Source organism: Anser anser, assembly GCF_964211835.1.
Source record: "Anser anser genome assembly, chromosome: 3".
Classification (NCBI taxonomy): domain Eukaryota; kingdom Metazoa; phylum Chordata; class Aves; order Anseriformes; family Anatidae; genus Anser; species Anser anser.
The window spans coordinates 16,680,298-16,700,404 of record NC_139722.1 but is presented as its reverse complement, the minus strand read 5'-3'; the positions used below and the strand labels follow the sequence as shown (position 1 = coordinate 16,700,404).

General features: G+C 37.9%; 1 protein-coding gene across 1 annotated transcript in view; it reads right to left on the bottom strand.

The window, feature by feature from the left end:
• MBOAT2 (membrane bound glycerophospholipid O-acyltransferase 2) overlaps positions 1–20,107 on the bottom strand; it is a 100,586-nt gene that overhangs the window by 69,690 nt on the left and 10,789 nt on the right. The window contains exons 2-3 of the mRNA XM_083828270.1: positions 15,223–15,368; positions 12,550–12,627 (exon numbers count right to left, since the gene is read on the bottom strand). Of these exons, the coding sequence (XP_083684396.1) occupies positions 12,550–12,627; positions 15,223–15,368 (224 nt within the window). The remainder of the gene's footprint in view (positions 1–12,549; positions 12,628–15,222; positions 15,369–20,107) is intronic.

Below are 20,107 nucleotides of genomic sequence, written 5' to 3'. Positions count from 1 at the left end.
ATGCTGGCAGAGCATACAAAGCCACCATTTGCTGCAGGAAAAGGATCACTGTTGAGCCTTTAATGAGAGATTTCTGCCTTATATTGAGGCTATCATCCATTCTTTGTCTCTGCCTCCTCAATGCTCTTGGCATCTAAAGCATCCAGCAACCACTGTCCATCTGGCAGGAGTCCCGTGCTGGGATCCTTCAGGCTCCCTCTAAGAGATGAGGCACTGAGTTTCTCTAGCAAATCTATCAATGTTCTCCCTTGCAAAAGATTTCCCATGGCAGTGAATCCTTAATTGACCACATTGACAGTTCAAGGATTGTCTGCTGAAGTTACCCAACGACAAAGGCTAAGTACTCAAAGATAAGGGACGAACAGGTCAGGAAAACAATAAATACACAAAGTCCAGAATTCAAATACTAATTATTCTGTTTGAGTTGTTTGGTCTCCTCTTGTTGCACTCCATCTTCACTCAGCTGCGAAATCAACCATGAGTTGCAAGAGTTACCTATTAATCACTACATACTACCATTCTTAATCACGTTCGCACACAAGGACACAAACATTGCAAGAATTTTCCCTCCCAAGGAGAGCAAAGGAAAGTGACCTACACAGGTTGGTCAGGCACCTGTTCAGTCACTTGATCTAATGCCATTTCAAACATGTGTCATCACTGTTAATGTTCTGTGACATGGCAACTGAAGCAGGGCCATCAAGAATAAACCAGATGTTCTGCCACCATGTTCCTGGGTGTTTGTAGATGGCAAAAGAGTACGACAAAAGAGTAAGAGCAATTAAGACATAAGAACAAATTTGTTGATTGCTGACATTTTCACTCTTTGCATGAGAAAAAGACAGACATCAAATCAAATTGTGATTGTAAAATAATGGAGAAATACACCATGGATCATCAGATAATGGCTTCATTTCACAATGTACACAAGTACCCAGTGACCATTCTGATAAAAGATACGTTAAACAACTAGTACCCAGTGCTGACCCAAAGAACAAATTTCCAAGAATCTCTCAGCAGGCATTAACTATATCTAGTTAATTCCTAAAATGGAAAATGCAAAAGTTTGCATCTTGCAGAAGATGCAAAAAGAATTATTTTACTTCATTGATTTTACTTATCAACACAAGCAGGTGATGCTAGTCAGGAATGGACGTATTAGACATAAAAGCATTACTTTTATATTGCCCATTTTACCAAGTTTAGAAAGCATCACATGCATCATTAACTGTTAAAATACCTTTTTTTCCTACTAACAGCAGCAGGTTGATCACCTACCATAAGAACTGGACAGCGATAGCATCCAATTTAAGCATGCATTCTAAATGATTTATTTCATCCTTGATACTTTAATTCTACTTTATATAATGATAGCATTTAGGAGCAGAAATCATTTCATAGTCTTGAGGTACTTGCACTTCTACACTGCAAAGGGAAGGCCTTTGCAGGATCTTTGAAAAATGCTTTGAGTAATTACATTTTGTGTCAGCAGTGTGTTGCTATTCAAACTAAACTCAGTCTGTTTCTAGGTGCCTTAGACTCCTTTCAGATCTTTCTAATGTTTAGCTGAATTGTCTCACAGACACTAATTGCCCAAACATGAAGCATGGAAAAGTGCCAGAGAAACAAACTGGCTCCTAAAAGACACACGCTTTATATCAAAGCAACATCAGAATAAAGCTTTTTGTCAACCTCCTTTTCAGAAGCCACCAGGGTGGCTTCTGAACCAGGGTTTGCTTTCACACCCTTTGGAAAGGATTAGAAAGCCTTCGATATTTCAGTTTGCAGATATCCTGCCTGGATGTAGATGTTGTTATATCACACATTCACATAAAACAGTAAAATCCATCTTTCTGCTCTCCAGCAGTCATAAAAAATGAAGAAACCCTTGGCTTCTGATGGAGGTCTGACAGCATCTCGGCAGCAAGTCCCTTCCATTCTTCTACAGAGCTCCTTCAGTCCCATTCATACTGCATTACATTCACGTAGACCTGTTCTAATTTTGTTCCCATCTAATCTAGTAATCAGTTGCTGTATAGACAATTCTTTGTAAATCACAGTCACATTGCTTACACGAATTTCCAAGCAAGTCTTCCCATCTAACTAACATAGTCATCAACTGAAAAAACAGCTGCCTCAAGACATGACATTCATGGAATAAATATCCTATGCTTAAAGAATGTACCTCCAACACATACTGATCAGATTTCTAGAGCAGCACGATCATGTGGAGGGAGAACCAGAGGAGCTTGGTCTTTCTTTACTATCAGAAAGAGAGAGCACTGCTGATCAGAAAGAACTACCTACATCTTAGAGAGACAAGGAAAAAAACAGTAAAGTTGTCTCTACAGTTTTTCTTAATACATCAAAATACACTTGCCAAAAGTTTCATCTGACATCTGTACACCTTAACAGAGGCGTGGCAGAATCTTACTAGTTCTCCCTATACTCCCACCATCTCATTCATACCTCAAGTCCTTGAAACATTTCATAGATTATGAGAAGCTTGGCAGATGAAAAGCTTCTCTACAGAAGCACTAATAAAAAAAAGAATCACAAAAAAATAGCCCTCAGTATCATAGCCAGAAGACTGTGATTAAACAGTGTTGATGCCACGGTATACATGAAATGGGGCATCAAAAATGGATACCACGGTGGAGGCTTCCCTCAGGAGAGGGGGAACTCCTGATGAACTGAAAAGTCTGAGACTTACTAAGGACTTTCCAGGATATGGGACTTAAAACATCACAGACACTCCCAAGAAGGTCAGAATACCAAGAAAAAGACAGCCATTTACATCACTGTTGTTTATTTAAAGTTATGCGTTACTTGTACGCATTGTGCATTTTCATGTAAGATCTCTTAATAAAATACATTACTCACTCTAATCATGCACCGAAATATCCAGAGCCTCCTTTCGCAAGCCTACTGACTTCACAGTTCCTGTTGTGCCTGTGATTAGTAATGACTGCAAACTGCTCAGCACTTGTCTATATTAAGTATTTCACATTTCATTTCCAGCTTTGAAGATGAACACCATGCTACATTGTTCACGGTACTTGCACGTTCTTAAAAGACAGACACAGAGGAAAAACTGCTCCAGTACCATATAGTCAAATTCTGTTAGGAAGTAGGACGTGGAAAGCTCCATCACACTCAGGTCAGATTAAAGATGGGTGTCACAGCCAGCCATTCATGATTTATTTTCTTATTACTTATCCACTTCTCTTAAAACATAATCAAGTGTAACTTTCAAACAGCAGAGTCGGAAATTTACCATCAGAACTGCAGGTTTGCCAGCTAAAAACTATGCCACCGATCTACAAGTAAACATGACTTCTTTTTGCACAATTACCCTAAAATCTCCAAGTAATCCAACCATTCTGAAAACTAAATCTTACACATCATTTCATGGCATATAAGAAAAGGAATTTGTTGTTTGTACATTGAAGACACATTTGTCTTCAAATGCAATCGAAAAGCAAATCAGAAGTAAAAACAACTTGAAATATCAAATACTGCCTCTGATATCTCTTTATTACCCAGCCTGGATTCCACCTGTTTCTACTAACTTAAAGATGCAAGACATTTTCTCTTGTAGTCTTTGTCTTGTGTTTCTCCCCCACCCCTTTTTATTATTGGTTTTACTTTCTCCTCAGAAAGAAAGACGGGAAAATGGTTTAATATTCATTTCCTAACACGGTCTCCTCATACCAAACGGATTGTCTCAGTTGTTTCATTTCATGTTAATTGAAAGGATCCTGGTACACTTGAGTTAACAAAGCTAAATCTGTGCAATTTCAAGGGAACTTGACAATACTGGGCTATCATGGAACAGAGGAAAATTAAAGAATAAAAATAAAGCTTTTGTAGTCAGCCCAGATCAGAAAACTATCCTGCATGAAGTCACCTCAAAGAAATGCTAAGCTGTAACAGCCATTGAAGCGAGACACCAAAAGGAAATGGCTAGCATGCTTATGACAACTGGGACGATCCAGGATCGTGTTCACATTAAGGAAGGCTTCAGTTTCATAGAACAACCTGCTGTTGTTGATCCTACTCTAAACAGGAAGGGCAGGACTAGGAAACACTTCCCAACTTAGCTATGTCATGATTTTATGGTCTCGTATATTCCCAGTAAAGGCATTTTATCTGCAAAACTGATCAGCTTTCTAAGTCTGTTAGCATTTTTAATAAAGATACTACATGAAACTTCTTATGTTAATGGATTTTAAAATGAAGAAGTTCATATTTTTTTAATATCCTTCCTTTTTATTTACATCCAGCTTCCCTTAAAAGAAACAGTATACAAGCAGGCTTTTCTGTTTGTTTGTTGGTTTGCTTTAAAATAACGTGCACCTGTATAAGGGCCATGCTCTTTTATCTCTTCACCATCTTTTAACTCCAGCCCAGGCACTTCATACACCACCACTTGCAGTTCCGGAGGCAAAATGGACTTGCATAATTTACAGCCAACAGTTCCATTAAGGGCAATGAAACGATTGTTTGCTGAACTTGCCATTATTACTCAAGTCTGTCTCAAACACAACAATATTTCAAAGAATAAAAGTATGCAAAAGCACACTCTTAGAGAAAAAAAGTTGACTGCAATATACAGAATCCTTGCATATAAGCCCTCTATCACAGGCGCAACTGGTTCAGTTCAGTCAATGCCATACAACCAGAATTTTTAATCAACTCTTATTAGCAGCTGTCTTTGCCAGAAGCTGAAGACGAGCGCAGCTTTCACTGAACTCTTCTAGGTACAATTTATTCTGCCATTTCATTTTGCAGGGAGCCTGATTTATTTGACAACGATAGTTTGTTGAGGTAATAAACCATGCAGCAATGATACCATGACTCAGAGCTCATTTGCTAGCAGTCAAGTTGCTTGGCAGCATGACAGGCAGAGTAATGTGCCTTGAAGAAGTATCTATATAAATGCTACAGCTTTCAAGGATTATCAAACAACTGTGCTGCCCAGAAAACATGACTTTACACTCACTACCAATTCTCTTTTGTTTGATTAATTGTGCCCAGCTTCATTTCAAGCACAAAGATTACAAAAAAAATTGAGATCTATGAAAGCCAAAAAGCAACAGCTACTCAGTACCAACAGATTCCTCACGCACCCAGCCATTTTACATTACTGCTTCTTTCCAACAAAAGACTCCTCTCTCTGCTTATAGAAATGATGTACACAGAGTGAAAAAAGCTACCTATCAATTTAGTTTAGGGAAGCAAGAGAACTCTTTCGATTAAACATCAATACTTGATCTATAGCTACTTCATAAAACTGAAGTCCAGAAATTTTTCACCGAAGTTTCCTCAGGTGTGATGGACGCTCTACATTCCAGCAACATCGTTAACACGCCTGTTCTTCTGAGAACTCCTTTCCTTGAAGGACATCAGCAATCAAGTCAGAAATAAACAGGTAGGAAATTTTAAACACACTAACTTCGACTCTTCTCCCTGGAAATACATATTTTAATCAAGATTTGTTGTAGTTGCACTGCAACAGCCTATGTCTCCTCTGTACCGATGCAACTGAAGACCTAAATGCAACATGACTACAAGACTTGAAAAATTATTCATACTGCTTTGTAGTTGGTCATCTTTACCAGCCTATTTTCAGTGCCAAACTTCACAAAGCTGCAGACACTTTATAATTTCTGTCCCTCCTTCCTCCTCATATATAAACATCAGGGGAAAAAAGAAAACTGAATGTGTTTAGTCATCTAAAGATAAATGAAAAATTTACACACGTTAAAGATAACAATTCCGGTTCTAATTTTCATTTAATGTCTGTAATCACAAAAATATGATCAGCAAAGGCTTTTCCATTCAAACACTTCAGTTTTAAGAAGGATATTATATCAAAATGCTTTCAACTTACACCTTTATTGTTTTAAGTAACTCATTAAGTTCTATCAAAACACAGCCAGGAGAGTTACAGGAAGTTATTGAAGTGGATGAGCTTGTAGCAGCTATTTAAAACAAGCGCTTTCAAAAAAAAATTCACAAGGATTACTAGGAAATTCCTTCACAGTTATTTACTTCGACAAGTGCTCACTTCAAGTCATTGAAGGCAGCCATCTATTTACATGGCTATTTTTGTAACGGCCACATCTTCAGCATACAGAGAATCACTGCCTGTTGCTAGCCACTGTTTTCATGCACACTCTTCAGAATACTTACGTTTGATCTCTAGGTGAGGCTCACGAAAAGAAAATGTAACAAATTTGGGGGATAAATAAACCAATAAAGGACACTTGATGGAAAACAAACAAACCCCCTGGTACTAACAAACAATTTTCAACCTCCACAAAAATAAAGAGGGATATAAGGTTTGCTTTGTTAGCACTTCTGTTGTTGCTGTTGTTTTTTAAAGCCTGGTCAGTTTTAAACTGTTAGTTGTTTTGATGAGTAATTTGATGCTATTAAAGAACTACAGGACATGCCCCATCCAAGTTCTAACTCCATAAATTACCAAGGCAGCACCAAGAGGATAGTGGAGCTCCGTGCAGAGGCCTCATGTGCGTGGGTAAGAGAGTCACAAGTAGGTCATCTGATTTAACCACATAAAGAAGTAACTTGGCAGTGAAGAACAAAACTTCTTTAGGATAAAGTTAACAAAAACATAGACCCTATTTCAAATCACAAGCTTCAGTTATCTCTGTTAGTTCTATTTTTAACTCTGTTTTTAACCTTTTCAGTATACATGCAGAGTTAAGCTACGTTCCTGCAGAAAAGAAACTAGTACTCACTTCTGCAAATGAACAAGTCTTCAAGATTTTTGTAATGGCAAAGACTTTACATAACTAGGAAGACCATCTAGGAACCAGACCATACACTTTCCAATTAAAAAAACATGCTAGCCAATTCAACAAGCGAGGCAGAAGCCTATTAGCATTTCTCATAGCAAAGAACAGTCTCCAGCTACATTCCTGAGATGGGAAGCTTGCTTCCAGTACCTTTAACTCACTTTGTGCAGTGCTTGGTTAAAACAAAATTTCTCTCCATTTAAATTCCTGTATGAATGCTTTACTCTCTTGTAGTCCTTCAATGAACCGAATAAACAGGACCTGACAGGGTTCTTAGCAATACTTGGGTTCAATCTCCCAAATCACTGCTATGGCTCTTTCCATGAGATTCAGTTTTTCCAAATCATTTCTTAATCACGGCTACTAGAATGGGACAAAACTCTCCAAGTAATCTCACTGCTACTTATGGAAAAGAAAATAAAAAAGGATGATCTTTTCATATATTTGAAGTTTGCATTAGGTATTTTAGCTAAACACTGCTTATGCTGAAGCAGTTTCACTGTAAAAAAATATACGCCACTTCAAAATGGAAAACTTAAGTCTTGTTAGTTGATAACTACTGAAATATTCTCCTAAACACAGTCACTGATTAGCCTTCAAAGTTATTTCTAATAGGGGAGGATGAAACTGCTATGCAAACAGTGTAATTTCCACAGTATAAGATGTATTTGATTCTCATCTATGCAGAAATTACTTTTAAATGTCTTTTTAATCAAATACACATTCCCTAAGAACAGAATTTTTGGGGTTATCTTTGTTTTGCATACAGCATCCATCTGATAAAGCAACAAAATTTGCTCACAGCGACAAAACAGTACTTGCTTTTTCTGTTATTTAAGGCTACAGAAACCTTAAACCTGTAGATCTGATATCCCCTACCACCACCATGCCCATCTTGAATTTTTTTGTGGCTGAATGATATAAAAACTAACTGTAGAAACAAATGCAGAAAAATTTTGTTTGTATATGAAGAACAGCTTCCAGCTGCTAATATTTTAATGAATTCTGAATCCAGGTATTCTTAGTGCTATGGCCACTGTCCTTTGGCAGCTACCTACGTAGCAGACATTTTACTCAAGTTACATAAATAAATTACAAACTTCAACTGAAAAGTTATGCCAGATAGCTTACAGTTCTCTGGATGCCCTCGTGCCTTCAAAGAAATGTAATTATGTTGACAGGCTTCCAATCCTAGTTTGGCGAAAAATTACTACTAGAAATTGATAGCATTTCTTATTCAGATCCTTAACAATTATTAGGTCGTTATTTCAGTCTGTTTATTTGATGATGACTAATTTTAGATGCTTCATCAGATCCTCTTTTGAAGACAAAAAATAATTCTTTATCTACATCACATATGTTCTTCACAGACCTTCAAAGCACCACACTTGCCTTTCTCCACTATAGCCTCCAAATTAAGAAGACAGACTTCTGCAAGACATCCCTACTATCATTAGGCTTACTTATTTGCATTTCTCTGGTGGACACGGGATTTGTAATCCCTTCAGCACAACATTTATAGATTAAATCTGTGGCAAAACACTAGGAGCTCAAAATGCTAGCCTTCAACCAGCAGCCAGTACTTGATCAACTTCTACAAAGTATTTGAATGATTAACCTACTGAAGTTAGCCGAAAACAATGTGACTGTGGTGGCTTCTCTTCTTTAACTGCTAAAAAGAGAACTAAGAAACAATATATTAAATCATCTTTTAAAAATAGTCTTCCAAATAAGCAATCACTACTATTCTACAGAAGTGACATAGTCCCAAATGAAAAGTATTATACATAATTGTGAAAGGAAAGTATTTCCATAAAAGATGTACACAAGTGTTCTACGCAACATCAGTCAAATGCCTGAAACCTTTACAAGGCTCTGGGAAACCAGAAGCTTCTATAAAAAATATCAGTTCTATGCAAACACATACCCAACTCATTAAATATTTACCACTAGTAGTTTCCAGGTCCTTCATTCATTTTCTTTTTACACCTTAAATATGACAGACAATAGCTAAGTGAATCTTTTCTAAAGCCAGAATTTACCCTCTTAAGTTTTCGTAGTTCAATGCTAGACTTCTGGATCAAGAAAACTGTCACCCTGCAACTGTGAGCATAAGGCAGAACATCTCAGACACCAATAGCACACCCATTGCTTGGTTTTACATCAGATTTACAAGGTTTGACAGGACTGATGTTAAATGAACAGATTTACTTTCTACACAGACACAGCTGGGACTTCAGTCTTATCAGTGAAGTCACTGAGAAACTACTGACTTCAGTGAAGCAACTGTGAGCCCTATAATTGACTTTCCTTTCCGCACAGGCCAAGGGACATTATTTACCAACCATAAAATGAACAATTAGGTCAAAAGAGAAACAGTTGCCTAGAAGCCTTAAAAAGCTTGTCATCCAGTCACCTGTGCAAGATCTGCTTACATAACTCCTAGCCAACAGTAGCCAAATGCTTTAAGGAAAAGCCCTCTGACATTTGGGGTTTTGTCTTCTATAGAAGTAGCAGTTTCACACCACAGAATGAAACAAAGATTTATAAGGAAAAACACATTAACACCATATCAGTTACCAAATGCAACCTCATTGCAATTGAGAACTTGTTAAACATGTCTTGCATTTTCACAACTGAGCCATGAAAGTGTTGCAAGTAAATATTAACACAGCTCAGTTGCAAATTCAAAAAATAAGAGCTTTTGAGCTGTTCAGGAAAGTTAATGTCACTATTCCACCTTTTGCAGGAGTATGCTCTTTTAACTAAGACTGATGTATAAAAACGATAAATTCAAGTCTCAGATCTCCTTCCACTAATTAACCTTATCCCCAAAGTTGCTAAAACACAAAGGCAAGGTTTCCTTCCTTCTTTGTGTTTTTATTTATTTTTAACCCCCCCACACCTTCCCCCATGGACAGGGATGATTGTTTTCCCAATCCATGTACTCACCTGCAGGACAGCAGGCAGGGGAAGAAGGAACCTTATTTCCGTGAATTAATTTGAATAATCAGAAAAATATTTAGTACAATATGCAAGTGCTTTTTTAATATAAAATCATCTGAATCTGTATTTACATTATGTACGGGTATTTGATATTTTATGGTCTAAGTTTAAGAACGTTATGAACAACAAAGGTAACCTCTGACTAGGACCGCCAGCAGTGGGTGGGCCCTTCTACCACCTAGGAAGTGAATCCCAGAACTTGAACTACGCAGGCATATATAAACAGTAATCTGAAGGGATGGGCATACACACACACCAGTAGGACACGGGCCATACCACCTGCCCTCAGGACTGCAGAACCAGAGTGAGTCCTACAAAGTCATCAGATTAACATTTTCGTAGCAGAAAGGTCCAGGCATTTAGGGATACCCTGAAACTTCACTCCTCCTGGGATACTGTGGCAATGGAGGGAGAAAACCTTGTACAGTCTCTTCTGTTACCTCCTAGAAGCAGCTCTTCTAGTTTCCTAGACAGCATCCAAGCATTGCCCTAGTGCTAGCTGATGGAGGCCACAACTGTACCAAACGGGTATTGCCCACAGTCCAGCACTCAAGCTCACTTCCTGGCCCTACTTTTGTGTCCTATTTATTTGGCAGCATGACCATCAATATATTTTTTGAATACAGGAAGCTGAAGTCAAATTTTTCTACTGCTGCCAGAAAATAGCCAGCAGCAGAGCTGTTGTGTTTCCATGCTCCCAGATGTTTAAAATTTCTATTCACTCTGCTGTATCAGCAGAAATCAGCTGAAAGGCCTAACTATGAACAGGCTTATAAAAAACACTAGACACCAAGCGAACTATATTTCAGGTTTAGTTTCGACACCTGTTTTTAATGACTTTAATACTCTCACCAATCTTGTACTCCAAGTGCTATTTCTAGACTTAGTGTTCAGTCTTCATATTTTATTTTGCATAACTATGCAGCATAAGTGTTATCCTTTTTACTTGAAGTAAATTCATTAAATAGCATCATTAAAATAAGGTTGGTGAAAGAAGCTCATTGGATATTTACTTGAAACAAAAATATTGCAGTTTGAATAAAGCTTATTTTTCTAGTCAGCATGAAGTATGAGAACTTATTTGCTTTAAAAGTTACTTGTTTTCCTTACCATTCTTAAGAGTAGAGCTTGTTTTAACCTACTTGTAACATGTGATGCATGCAATTTGAAGTAACTGCTTTGTAACTAAAATTGCACTATTTGTTACATTTTTTCCCCTCCACTGAAAGAGAAGATTTCCAGTTTTATCCGATTAACTCACACTGTGATACAGCAACAGAAGCCTGGTACCCACATCTAGGTTTTACCCTCACACGAGCAGGGGCTAGGAATAACAGAGAACATACCTAAAGAGTTGTGCATCACACAATCATTTCAGCAGATCAGGCCATGGAGTTGAACCATTTGGGTTGAATCAGAAGAATCAGGAGCTAGTTAGTCCCATGCTCTAACACAGGAACATTAAACACACTCATGCCTATCTAATTACTAGCAAGTACATGACCACGAGATTGCTTTTTACAAGAAGCATACATAATTTGTTAGAACAAAGACCCAAACAGACCTGTCTGGTACCTCCCTTTGCAGCACTTAACTGTATTCATAGTTTCTTTTAGAATATTAAGCCATATAACTTGCAATTGACATTCTTACATTTCTGAAGAGAAATCAACACCAATAGTTGCTTCTGAGCAACTTCTTACCAAATTAACTACTAGGAAATAAACTGGCCATCCGATCAGCTAATGTTCTCTCACTTCTGTAGTTGTTTGGATGTCAACTTTTGAAGACAATCCTGAAAATATGAGCCTAACATGGTGTATTTTAAAAACCAGAATAAACTTACATTCAGTAACGGTACAAAGCAGCAGTGTGTTCTAATAGACAGGATCACAAATGAAAGCCGCCCTGGCTTTGCACTTTCTGTGTAAAGCAGTTTTCCTTTTTGGTTCTTTTACCAGCATCTTTCCTGACAGCTTCCTACATGTCAGGAACCTGTTCAAGCACAGATTTGCTGTTTTGCTAAACATTTATGCAGGAATTAACTCAGTGGGAACCTAATTTGATTCTGATCTCTAAACTAGCGGAATATTAACACATACGCATACAGTAATAAGAGACATGCATTTCCTGGTTCTAAGAATGATTTAAAAGAAGTTCTGTTCTGGATAGATTCAGATACTGCTAATCTAACCAACGTATTCATGCAAACCTCAAATAATGTCCTACAAATATAACTCTATGACAATATTTTTAACTTAAGACAGCATTCATACTGTGCTTTTCTTACAAAGAACAGAAAGAGAGGAGGGCAAACACTTAGTACCTTAAAGTCTCATGCAAATTTTCTTCCCTTCAGATATCCTCCTTCTAGCACTGAATGTTATCAAGTCTCATTTGTACAGTTAACTCATACTTGTGAGACACTTAGGATTATTAAGTAATAGCAAAAAAAATCAGGTGCTAAGAGCACAAGCAAAGTCTCAGTGGGGATACTGCCAACTGTAACAAGCATTAGACATTATAAAAGGCAGCAAAAATACCCAGATGAACCATTTTCTCTCCTAGAAATAAAACCACAGTTAACAGAATTTGAACACTGTAAGACCTGAACATTCCAATACAACCAGAAGCACTACATATATGTGCAGTTAGAAGAAAACTTAACAGAAACATTTTTTAAGTTTTTTTTTATTTTTTGAAAAGAATGGATACTTACTTGTGCATATTTTCCACTCCTATTATGATCATGATATAGTAGGAAATTCCACTTTGTATAACAAAATGTAAGGCATACCTAGGAAGAAAAAAAATAAATCACTCAATGCATTTTTATTAATAACAATAAATTTAATATAAATAAAATGTATGTGGTTTATTTTATATTTTTATATATATACATATTTAATGTAAAATTAAAAAGACTTGTCAAAAATCTAACTTAATCACTTCTTCCAAAAAAAAGTTCTATTTAGGTTTTCTGCAACCCTCCCTTCTGTTGACAGCTTCCCCCTTTAGCACAACATGGATGAGCAAAGACTACAGACTTAGCTAGAGTTTTCCAGCTGATAAACAAGAACATAGCAAACGTTAATAATCCTTAAAAATACAAAGACTAGGTCTTGTAATACTTTCATCCGGCATTGTTTCACGTATAAATAACATGAATGTTTTATGGTATCTTTTTGCCTGTTTGCCACAACAGATCTCAAATAAGGCCAACTATATTACTCATTTTGCACCTCTTTACTATTTTTTTTATGTTTATGTTATGTATATTTTCATATTTAAATGTAACTTCCATATTTTTATATTCATATTTATTTTAAAGGAGCTAGTAGAACACTTGTGGCAAACCATTGCCAGTGATGAAGAAACACAGTGTTCAGTAAGCTGATTCTCTCTCACTTCAGCATTCTAGGTGCCTCTAACATATTTATATGTGCTCAAGTGACACTGATCTGGTTTGGGAATTTTTCCCCATGAAAAGCAGCCTAAAGAGCAGCTAATATTTTGTTATACTGATACTGTGGGTTTGTGTTTTTTTTCAGCTTTTCAGCTATTTCCCAACTTCATTCCTCATTCATTCACATGGAAATGTCTTCAAAGCCATTCAACCAGTTCTATCCAACTAAAATCCTACGAAGCCTAAACATGATGAACTGAGGGAAGACAGCTCACTTCAGTATTAACTGACCTTGAAAATTATGACTTTTTATGGAAAATATGATCCAATCTGCACTTGCTGTCATGATTCACTAATAGCTAGTCTCATCTAAGTTATAATTACCTAAAATTCTTCCTGTCCGACATCATCATCACAAGTATTACAAAAAAACAAAAACATAAAAACCTCAAAAAACATTGCACAATATACACTTCAGCAATAGGAAAAAGAATTGGCACAAGTGAAACACAAATATCAGCCTTTTACAGAATAGGTACTTTTAATATCTCACTTAAATTATGTTATTTTCTGCCTTTTTCAAAAATGTTTTATTCCAAGATTATAAGAAAAAAGCATTTAGTAAAATACAAGTTCATAGCTAAAATAATTGCTCTAAGTATGATACAGAACTAACTAGAATAACCTGCATCTCTACCATGGTATAAGATTTTTCTGGTTTCTTTTTTAGGGCATACTGCCAATAAGAGTCTTCCATAATCTTTATTTATGTCTGTTGGGATTGAAGGTCATTTCTTTCTTTCTCAAGCCTCCCATCCACAACTTGAGTTACGAATATTTGGTAACACTGAATTCCAAGCTGCAGTTAATGATTCCCTTTTCCAAAGCAATAGATACAGAACGAGCTTCTAAAACTGATATGGCTCTCATGAAAACCACACCCATTAGCAAGTCTCCTGTATCATTCTCCTCATTTCCTGCTAAGGGCTGTAAGTCTTCAGATCACTGTCTCAAAGCAGAATACGAGAACCAAAAGTTTAATACATGCATTGGAATTACGCAATTACATAAGCAAGTAAATTGCATATGTAAATCCAAAGAATATAAGTTACTGATTTTCCTTTTCCAAAATTTAAAAGTAATATCTACCAACTAATGTGGGGAAGCCTCTGCAACATGCCAATGTAGAGGCCAAATCTGTGGTTTGGAATTCCAGATTTATGCGCACGTGGTGCGTGCACAGCCACACGTGCACACACTGTATGCATCTTCCCACCTGCACTCCAGCTTGTGGGAGGGAAATAATTCCCCGTAGTTCAGCAACATTTTACAAAAGTTGGTATAAATCTAAGCCCTCTATACACTTAAAATTGAGGGAGCAATTTGTTTACCATGCAATAAAACCAAACTGGTTCTCAATTCATCTTAAACCGACTTGGGAAGATAGGAGCCATTTGGTAATTTTGAAGAGAAAGTATTACTAAACTAAAAGTATCCTCTTTATAAACCCTACCACCATTCTGTCTTGCTATGCTGTGTGAAGATCAAAAATATGAAAGCAGCCATCACAGAAGACTTTCTGCATTTCTGGTTACTTTTCCTACAAAAAGTCAGATTATATTCAATACTCAGAAAAGGACATGGTGAGTTAGCTCATGCAGAGAATATTAAAGAAATTCTTGGACATCACATTGTGCAGTGCCTCAGGAGAATACTTTTCAAGCAAGTTTACAGAAAAACTGATACAAGTTAAACAAACTGCACCTGTCCCATCCTCCCAAAACCACAGGAAGAGAGCGTGTTAGTTATCAGCTCACAAATGGAAGGTCTTTCAAAACTCATGCACTGCATCACAAAATTTAAGCCCCTTTCTGCACGTTTGCAGCAGCTAAAAAAACACGCGTAATACAGTTCTTCATATGAAAGCTGCAAACAAGAAATGAAAAAATTACAAATCCCTGAAAAGTAAAATGAAGTGCAACTTACCATCCAAAACAAAAAAGTGCAAGATAAAGGCCCAAAAGGGTTGCAACAACGTGTCTTATAAATGGGCTAGTTTTGCTTGAATGAAGGTATGTTCGAAACCAAATAGCCGCGAGCAAGGCAAACAGTTGGCACACTACAAAGTTGACCTGTATAAAAGAAAAAACAAATTCTCACATGCTTGTGCATTAGAAATTCACAAAAGTATCTATGAACTATTAGCAATCTGCAGAACTTTCAGCTCTCCCATGGCTCTTATCATAGCACATCACCTTCAGAGCTTCTCCCAAGAGCCATCCCTCCATAAAACACAAGCCAATCCTCCCATGAGCCACTATGGAGAAGAAAAGATTCATCAACCCTGTAGAGACAACCTGTGCATGTATCAAAAAAAAAAGAAGTTATAGCTTCTAAATATTTTCCTGCAGGTTTTCTGCAGGAAAATCAGCCAAATCAGCCTTCTCTCAACCATGGAATCACTTATACTCTCCCAGTAATGCAACGATCTGGATTTGCAGGGGGTTTTTTTGTTCTTTTTTTGTGTGTGCATGTTGTTTCTTTTTTTTTTTAATTAATAGAACTTGGAAATGCACATCACATACGCACATCACTGGCAGACCACTTCTGTGGCCTAGGCAAAAGCAAGGCCCATGGCAGCATCCTCCAGTGGTATACAAGCAGATGTGGTGCACACCGCATTGTCTTCCTCTACAGAGAAGTAGAGTGGATGCAGAAATTCCTCCTCCCTTCAGGGTGTTTATTCCAGAATATAGAAAGTCTCCTGTATATTACATATTTAAAGGCAGTAGGATACTGAAAGCAAAAGCAGAATTAAAAACACCAAACCAATGAGTAAGAAGAATTATTCTGAATGTGGCCTTGAAAAAAATTTACCAGTAACACACGACAAAGAAATAATTTCCTGAAATATAGCAACTGCTACCAAAACTCGTCTAAGCTACAAAAAGCTGGATGAATTCCTTTATTTAGAAAGGAGTATTTCCCACACCACTGATTTTCTCCTTGCTAGAAAACTGCTTAACAACTTTTTGCCTAAGAGCAGCATCCCAAGCCATCACAAGCAAGACCTTGGGGACCACTGCTTTGCCCCATAAGCTCGTTTCCACATACAGCATGCTTGGCTAGCCCTTAGCACAACAATTTTAGCCTGTTTGATGTCTCTTAGCTGAAATATACACATAATCTTAATTCCACAGGGTCCAACGACGACGCTATTTTTATGTTTGTGACAGCAGGGCTAATATTGGTGCTGCAGCCGCACAGGGAACACCGCTGGCACCGTAAGGCAGCTGGCCCATCCCTTCAGTTCTCTGCCAAGCTTCAAGCAGGAACAGGTACAGGTGTGAGAACACACAGCCACGGACGTATTCCAAGTAGAAATTAATGAGTTCTGCAGGTAGTTGGTGTTATTTAACAGTTTCATAGATACCCCAGTTGTAAATTCAAGGAGAACTCCCCTTTTTCCATACTACTCTAAAACCCTTAAGAGTTAGCAAGGAAAGAAGCTGTGAACACAGGCTGCTAAAAACAGGGGCAGGTTCCCTAAACCAAACCATTACACACACTTTGCCATCCATTCTTGTACTCCCACATTCACATTATGCTTTTAACAGTATCTGAAGAATCCTAAGTGAAAGAGGAGATATCCTGTCAGGGCATAACTTGACCTGTTTTCTCTCCATTATACATAATGATGCAAATGAAACAGATTTATGACTTGGGATGAGTCTGTGGATTCAGTTGAAAAGGTTCATACAAAACAGGTTTAATGAACCCCTGAAAAAGAAACAAACTGATGTTTTAAGGAGAGCAAGAAAGAAAAAATAGAGCCAAAGCAATTGACTATGAATTCAGTACTGACATTTGTTTTGAATATTTATACCGCAATCATGCTACGTGTACTGCAGAACAATCGTGTTTCTGACCTCAAGAACTGGCACTCCTGACAGACTTGGACAGGGAAGAAGACAGAAGAAAATTGGGACAGATACAGAACAAAAGTGAGGAGAAGAGGCAGAGGGAAGAAAAGGGCACGTATACCTGCCCAGAACCGATGGCACAGCGAACAAGTTAGCATTGCTGGATTTACAACACCCAGAAATCCCTGTGTTGGCTGAATCACAGATCAGTTCGGTGCCTCATGATGCTCCTCTTTCTGAGATCACCCCTGCAAGCAAGGCAGCAAGACCTGGGGAAGAGGAGTCATCACCTGGCTCCTATGATTACCATAGCAAAGGGGAGAAGTTGAAAGCTACATACCTCCAGGTCGGCCTTTACACGTACCTACTTCTGGTAATACTCTGCTGCTCTGTTCTGCTCTCCACCAGCAGGATTTCTGCTTCATTCAGCAAATGGACAACTGCCAAGTCTTTGCCCTCACCCTACAACCCATTAAATACTTACATCTGCATCCTACGCTGAATACAAAACCTTACATTTCCCCAGACGTGTTTATGCAGATCTGACCACAACATGGAAGACTACATAACAAAATGCCAAAGTGAGAAATAGATGCCCACTACTTTTGGTTGCCTGATTTCAAACACACAGTGTCTAGTTTTTTAGTCAGTACTTTTGACACAACTTGAATCGAAGCTGTGCTTCGAAAATATAACTTCAGCTGATCTTATGAATATTCAGCATTCCTATAAATAAGGCCCAAAATACCACAAAATGCAAGGAAAATTGAAAAGCATCCTTAGGACATTTTCATATCATGGTTTCTCCAGATCACCAAAACTCCGTGGTAGACACAGAGGTGGAAACCAGCCAGCCAGGGACTGGCACTCTGAGCAGGGAAAGGAGCTCACGTGGAAGAGTTTGTGACCTCTGTGGGGCTGCATGACAGTCGTATTGATAATCTTCATCTGATGCTTGTCCTGACTTTTAAGCATACGATATCACAGGCTAAATATTCACTTAGTATGCATTTTGAAAATGTAAGCAATCAGATATTCAACAGAAACAAAACCCAGCACCTCTACCACAAAGTCAGTGCTTCTATCTAATTGCGATTACCAGTTATTGCTTCAAACCAAAGCGCAGATTTCTACCGCTCTCCCAATCTGAAGTAGCAACTCTTTTCTACATGGAAATGAGGATAATCCCTTGATGATAACATAGGAAGTCAAAGGAGAACCAAAGATTCCCAAATCCCATCCTATTCACTTCGCATTTCAGCACCTACAGTGTTTTAGTGAAGGTCAGGATGGCATCTGAAGCAACTCACCCAATCACCCTCACTTAAAGATGCTTTGGCATGCGTTGTACACCAGAGTCCAAATAACACAATTCATATCAACATATCTCATTCAGTTTGGCTTTAAAAAACTACAGAAGACATATTCCAAAGGAAAAAGGACATTTAGTCTATGGACTAGAACTAGGCAAGTTTAGGTTTCCCAAAATCATTACAGCACCAGTGCTGGGTCCTCAGTGCCAACAAGGTCATTCAACAGGTACGCTCCTACTGCCCTGCAGTTCTTACCGAAGTGAAGATAACCAGAATTTAGCATTCAGCCTTTTCTTAATTACAACTCCCACCTTAACCCAGCATCAGGCTTCAGCAAGAGCTCCACGCTGAGCTACATGAAGATCTACAGATATACAACTTGCCTTGAAACAGAGCACAAGAATTATCCAGCTGGCTTGACGACAAAGAGAACAGCCACTCAGCAAATGAGGAGGGAGGTACAAGGACGGAGCTGGACATGATCATCCTGAAAGTTTCCACAGAAAACACGTGGAGCCAAGCAGCTATTTAGTTTGCAAATGTTACATACGGTAACCTCAACATCTGGGAACGATATACTTGTGTACCTTCTGCAAACTTATGTCAAACTCGTATAACATTTTGAGTACGGGCAGAATAAAACTTAAACACCTCGTGATTTGGTCAGGCTTGAGCAGAACACCCACAAAGAACAAAGACGACGTTCATGAAAGCAGGACGATTGATTCCTCAAACCAAGCTCTAACTTGTCTCCCCCGAGTCATAAAAGCTGCCCCTATAAGCAGCTCTGGTTTTACTGAGGAAATAAAAGCCCTGATCCACTTGAAGCTCAGACTTCATAGGGGTGAAAAAATCTGAGCCAATGCATGGAATGACAAGTTTCACCCCAAAGAGTTGTAATTTAGCAAGTTTATAAGAAAACTAGAATTTTTGGCCTCCTCAGGTTACAGGTCATGCCAACAGCTCAGCTTATAGCGGCACTGACACCTGAAAGTCCCAGACAGCTTTCAATTACATATTGCTGTACAGGTATAGAGAAGAATAAAAAAAATCTTCCAACCATGATGCAAGTTATCATTTGGCAGTGATTCATGTAGGTACCTGTTAAATACCACTTTGACACACTAAGGTATTACAAAACCTGCTGTATGTATTGGAGCAATTTAGTCCTCTGGTGCAAGCCCAGCTGTATAGCCAGTGCAGCTGATAAGCACACTTCGTGCCAAACGTAAGCCATCAGGACAAATTCACAGTTTCAATGTTTGGACTATTCTTCCCCAGCCACTCTAGCAAATCCATTACACTATTAACTCCGTGTTAAACTATCTACATCATAAATTTCATAAATTGCATACACTATGCAAAAAAAAGTCAATAGAAAGTTTATAATAAAACTTAAAAACACATTAATTTTAGCCTTTTCGAAGTTTAAATGCAATTATGACATGCATTTGTAATAAAAATTGTTTCTTGGGAAAAAAGTGTTTGAGAGAACAATTCTTTATGTAAAGAGGAGGAGAGAGGTCAGTGACTGCTCAGAAGGGTTTTCATCACTGAGAGGGAGTTTTGGCAAAACATTTCATTTGAACAGTAGAAACCGCCAACCTTCTGACACAGTCAGCATCTTTAATAAAC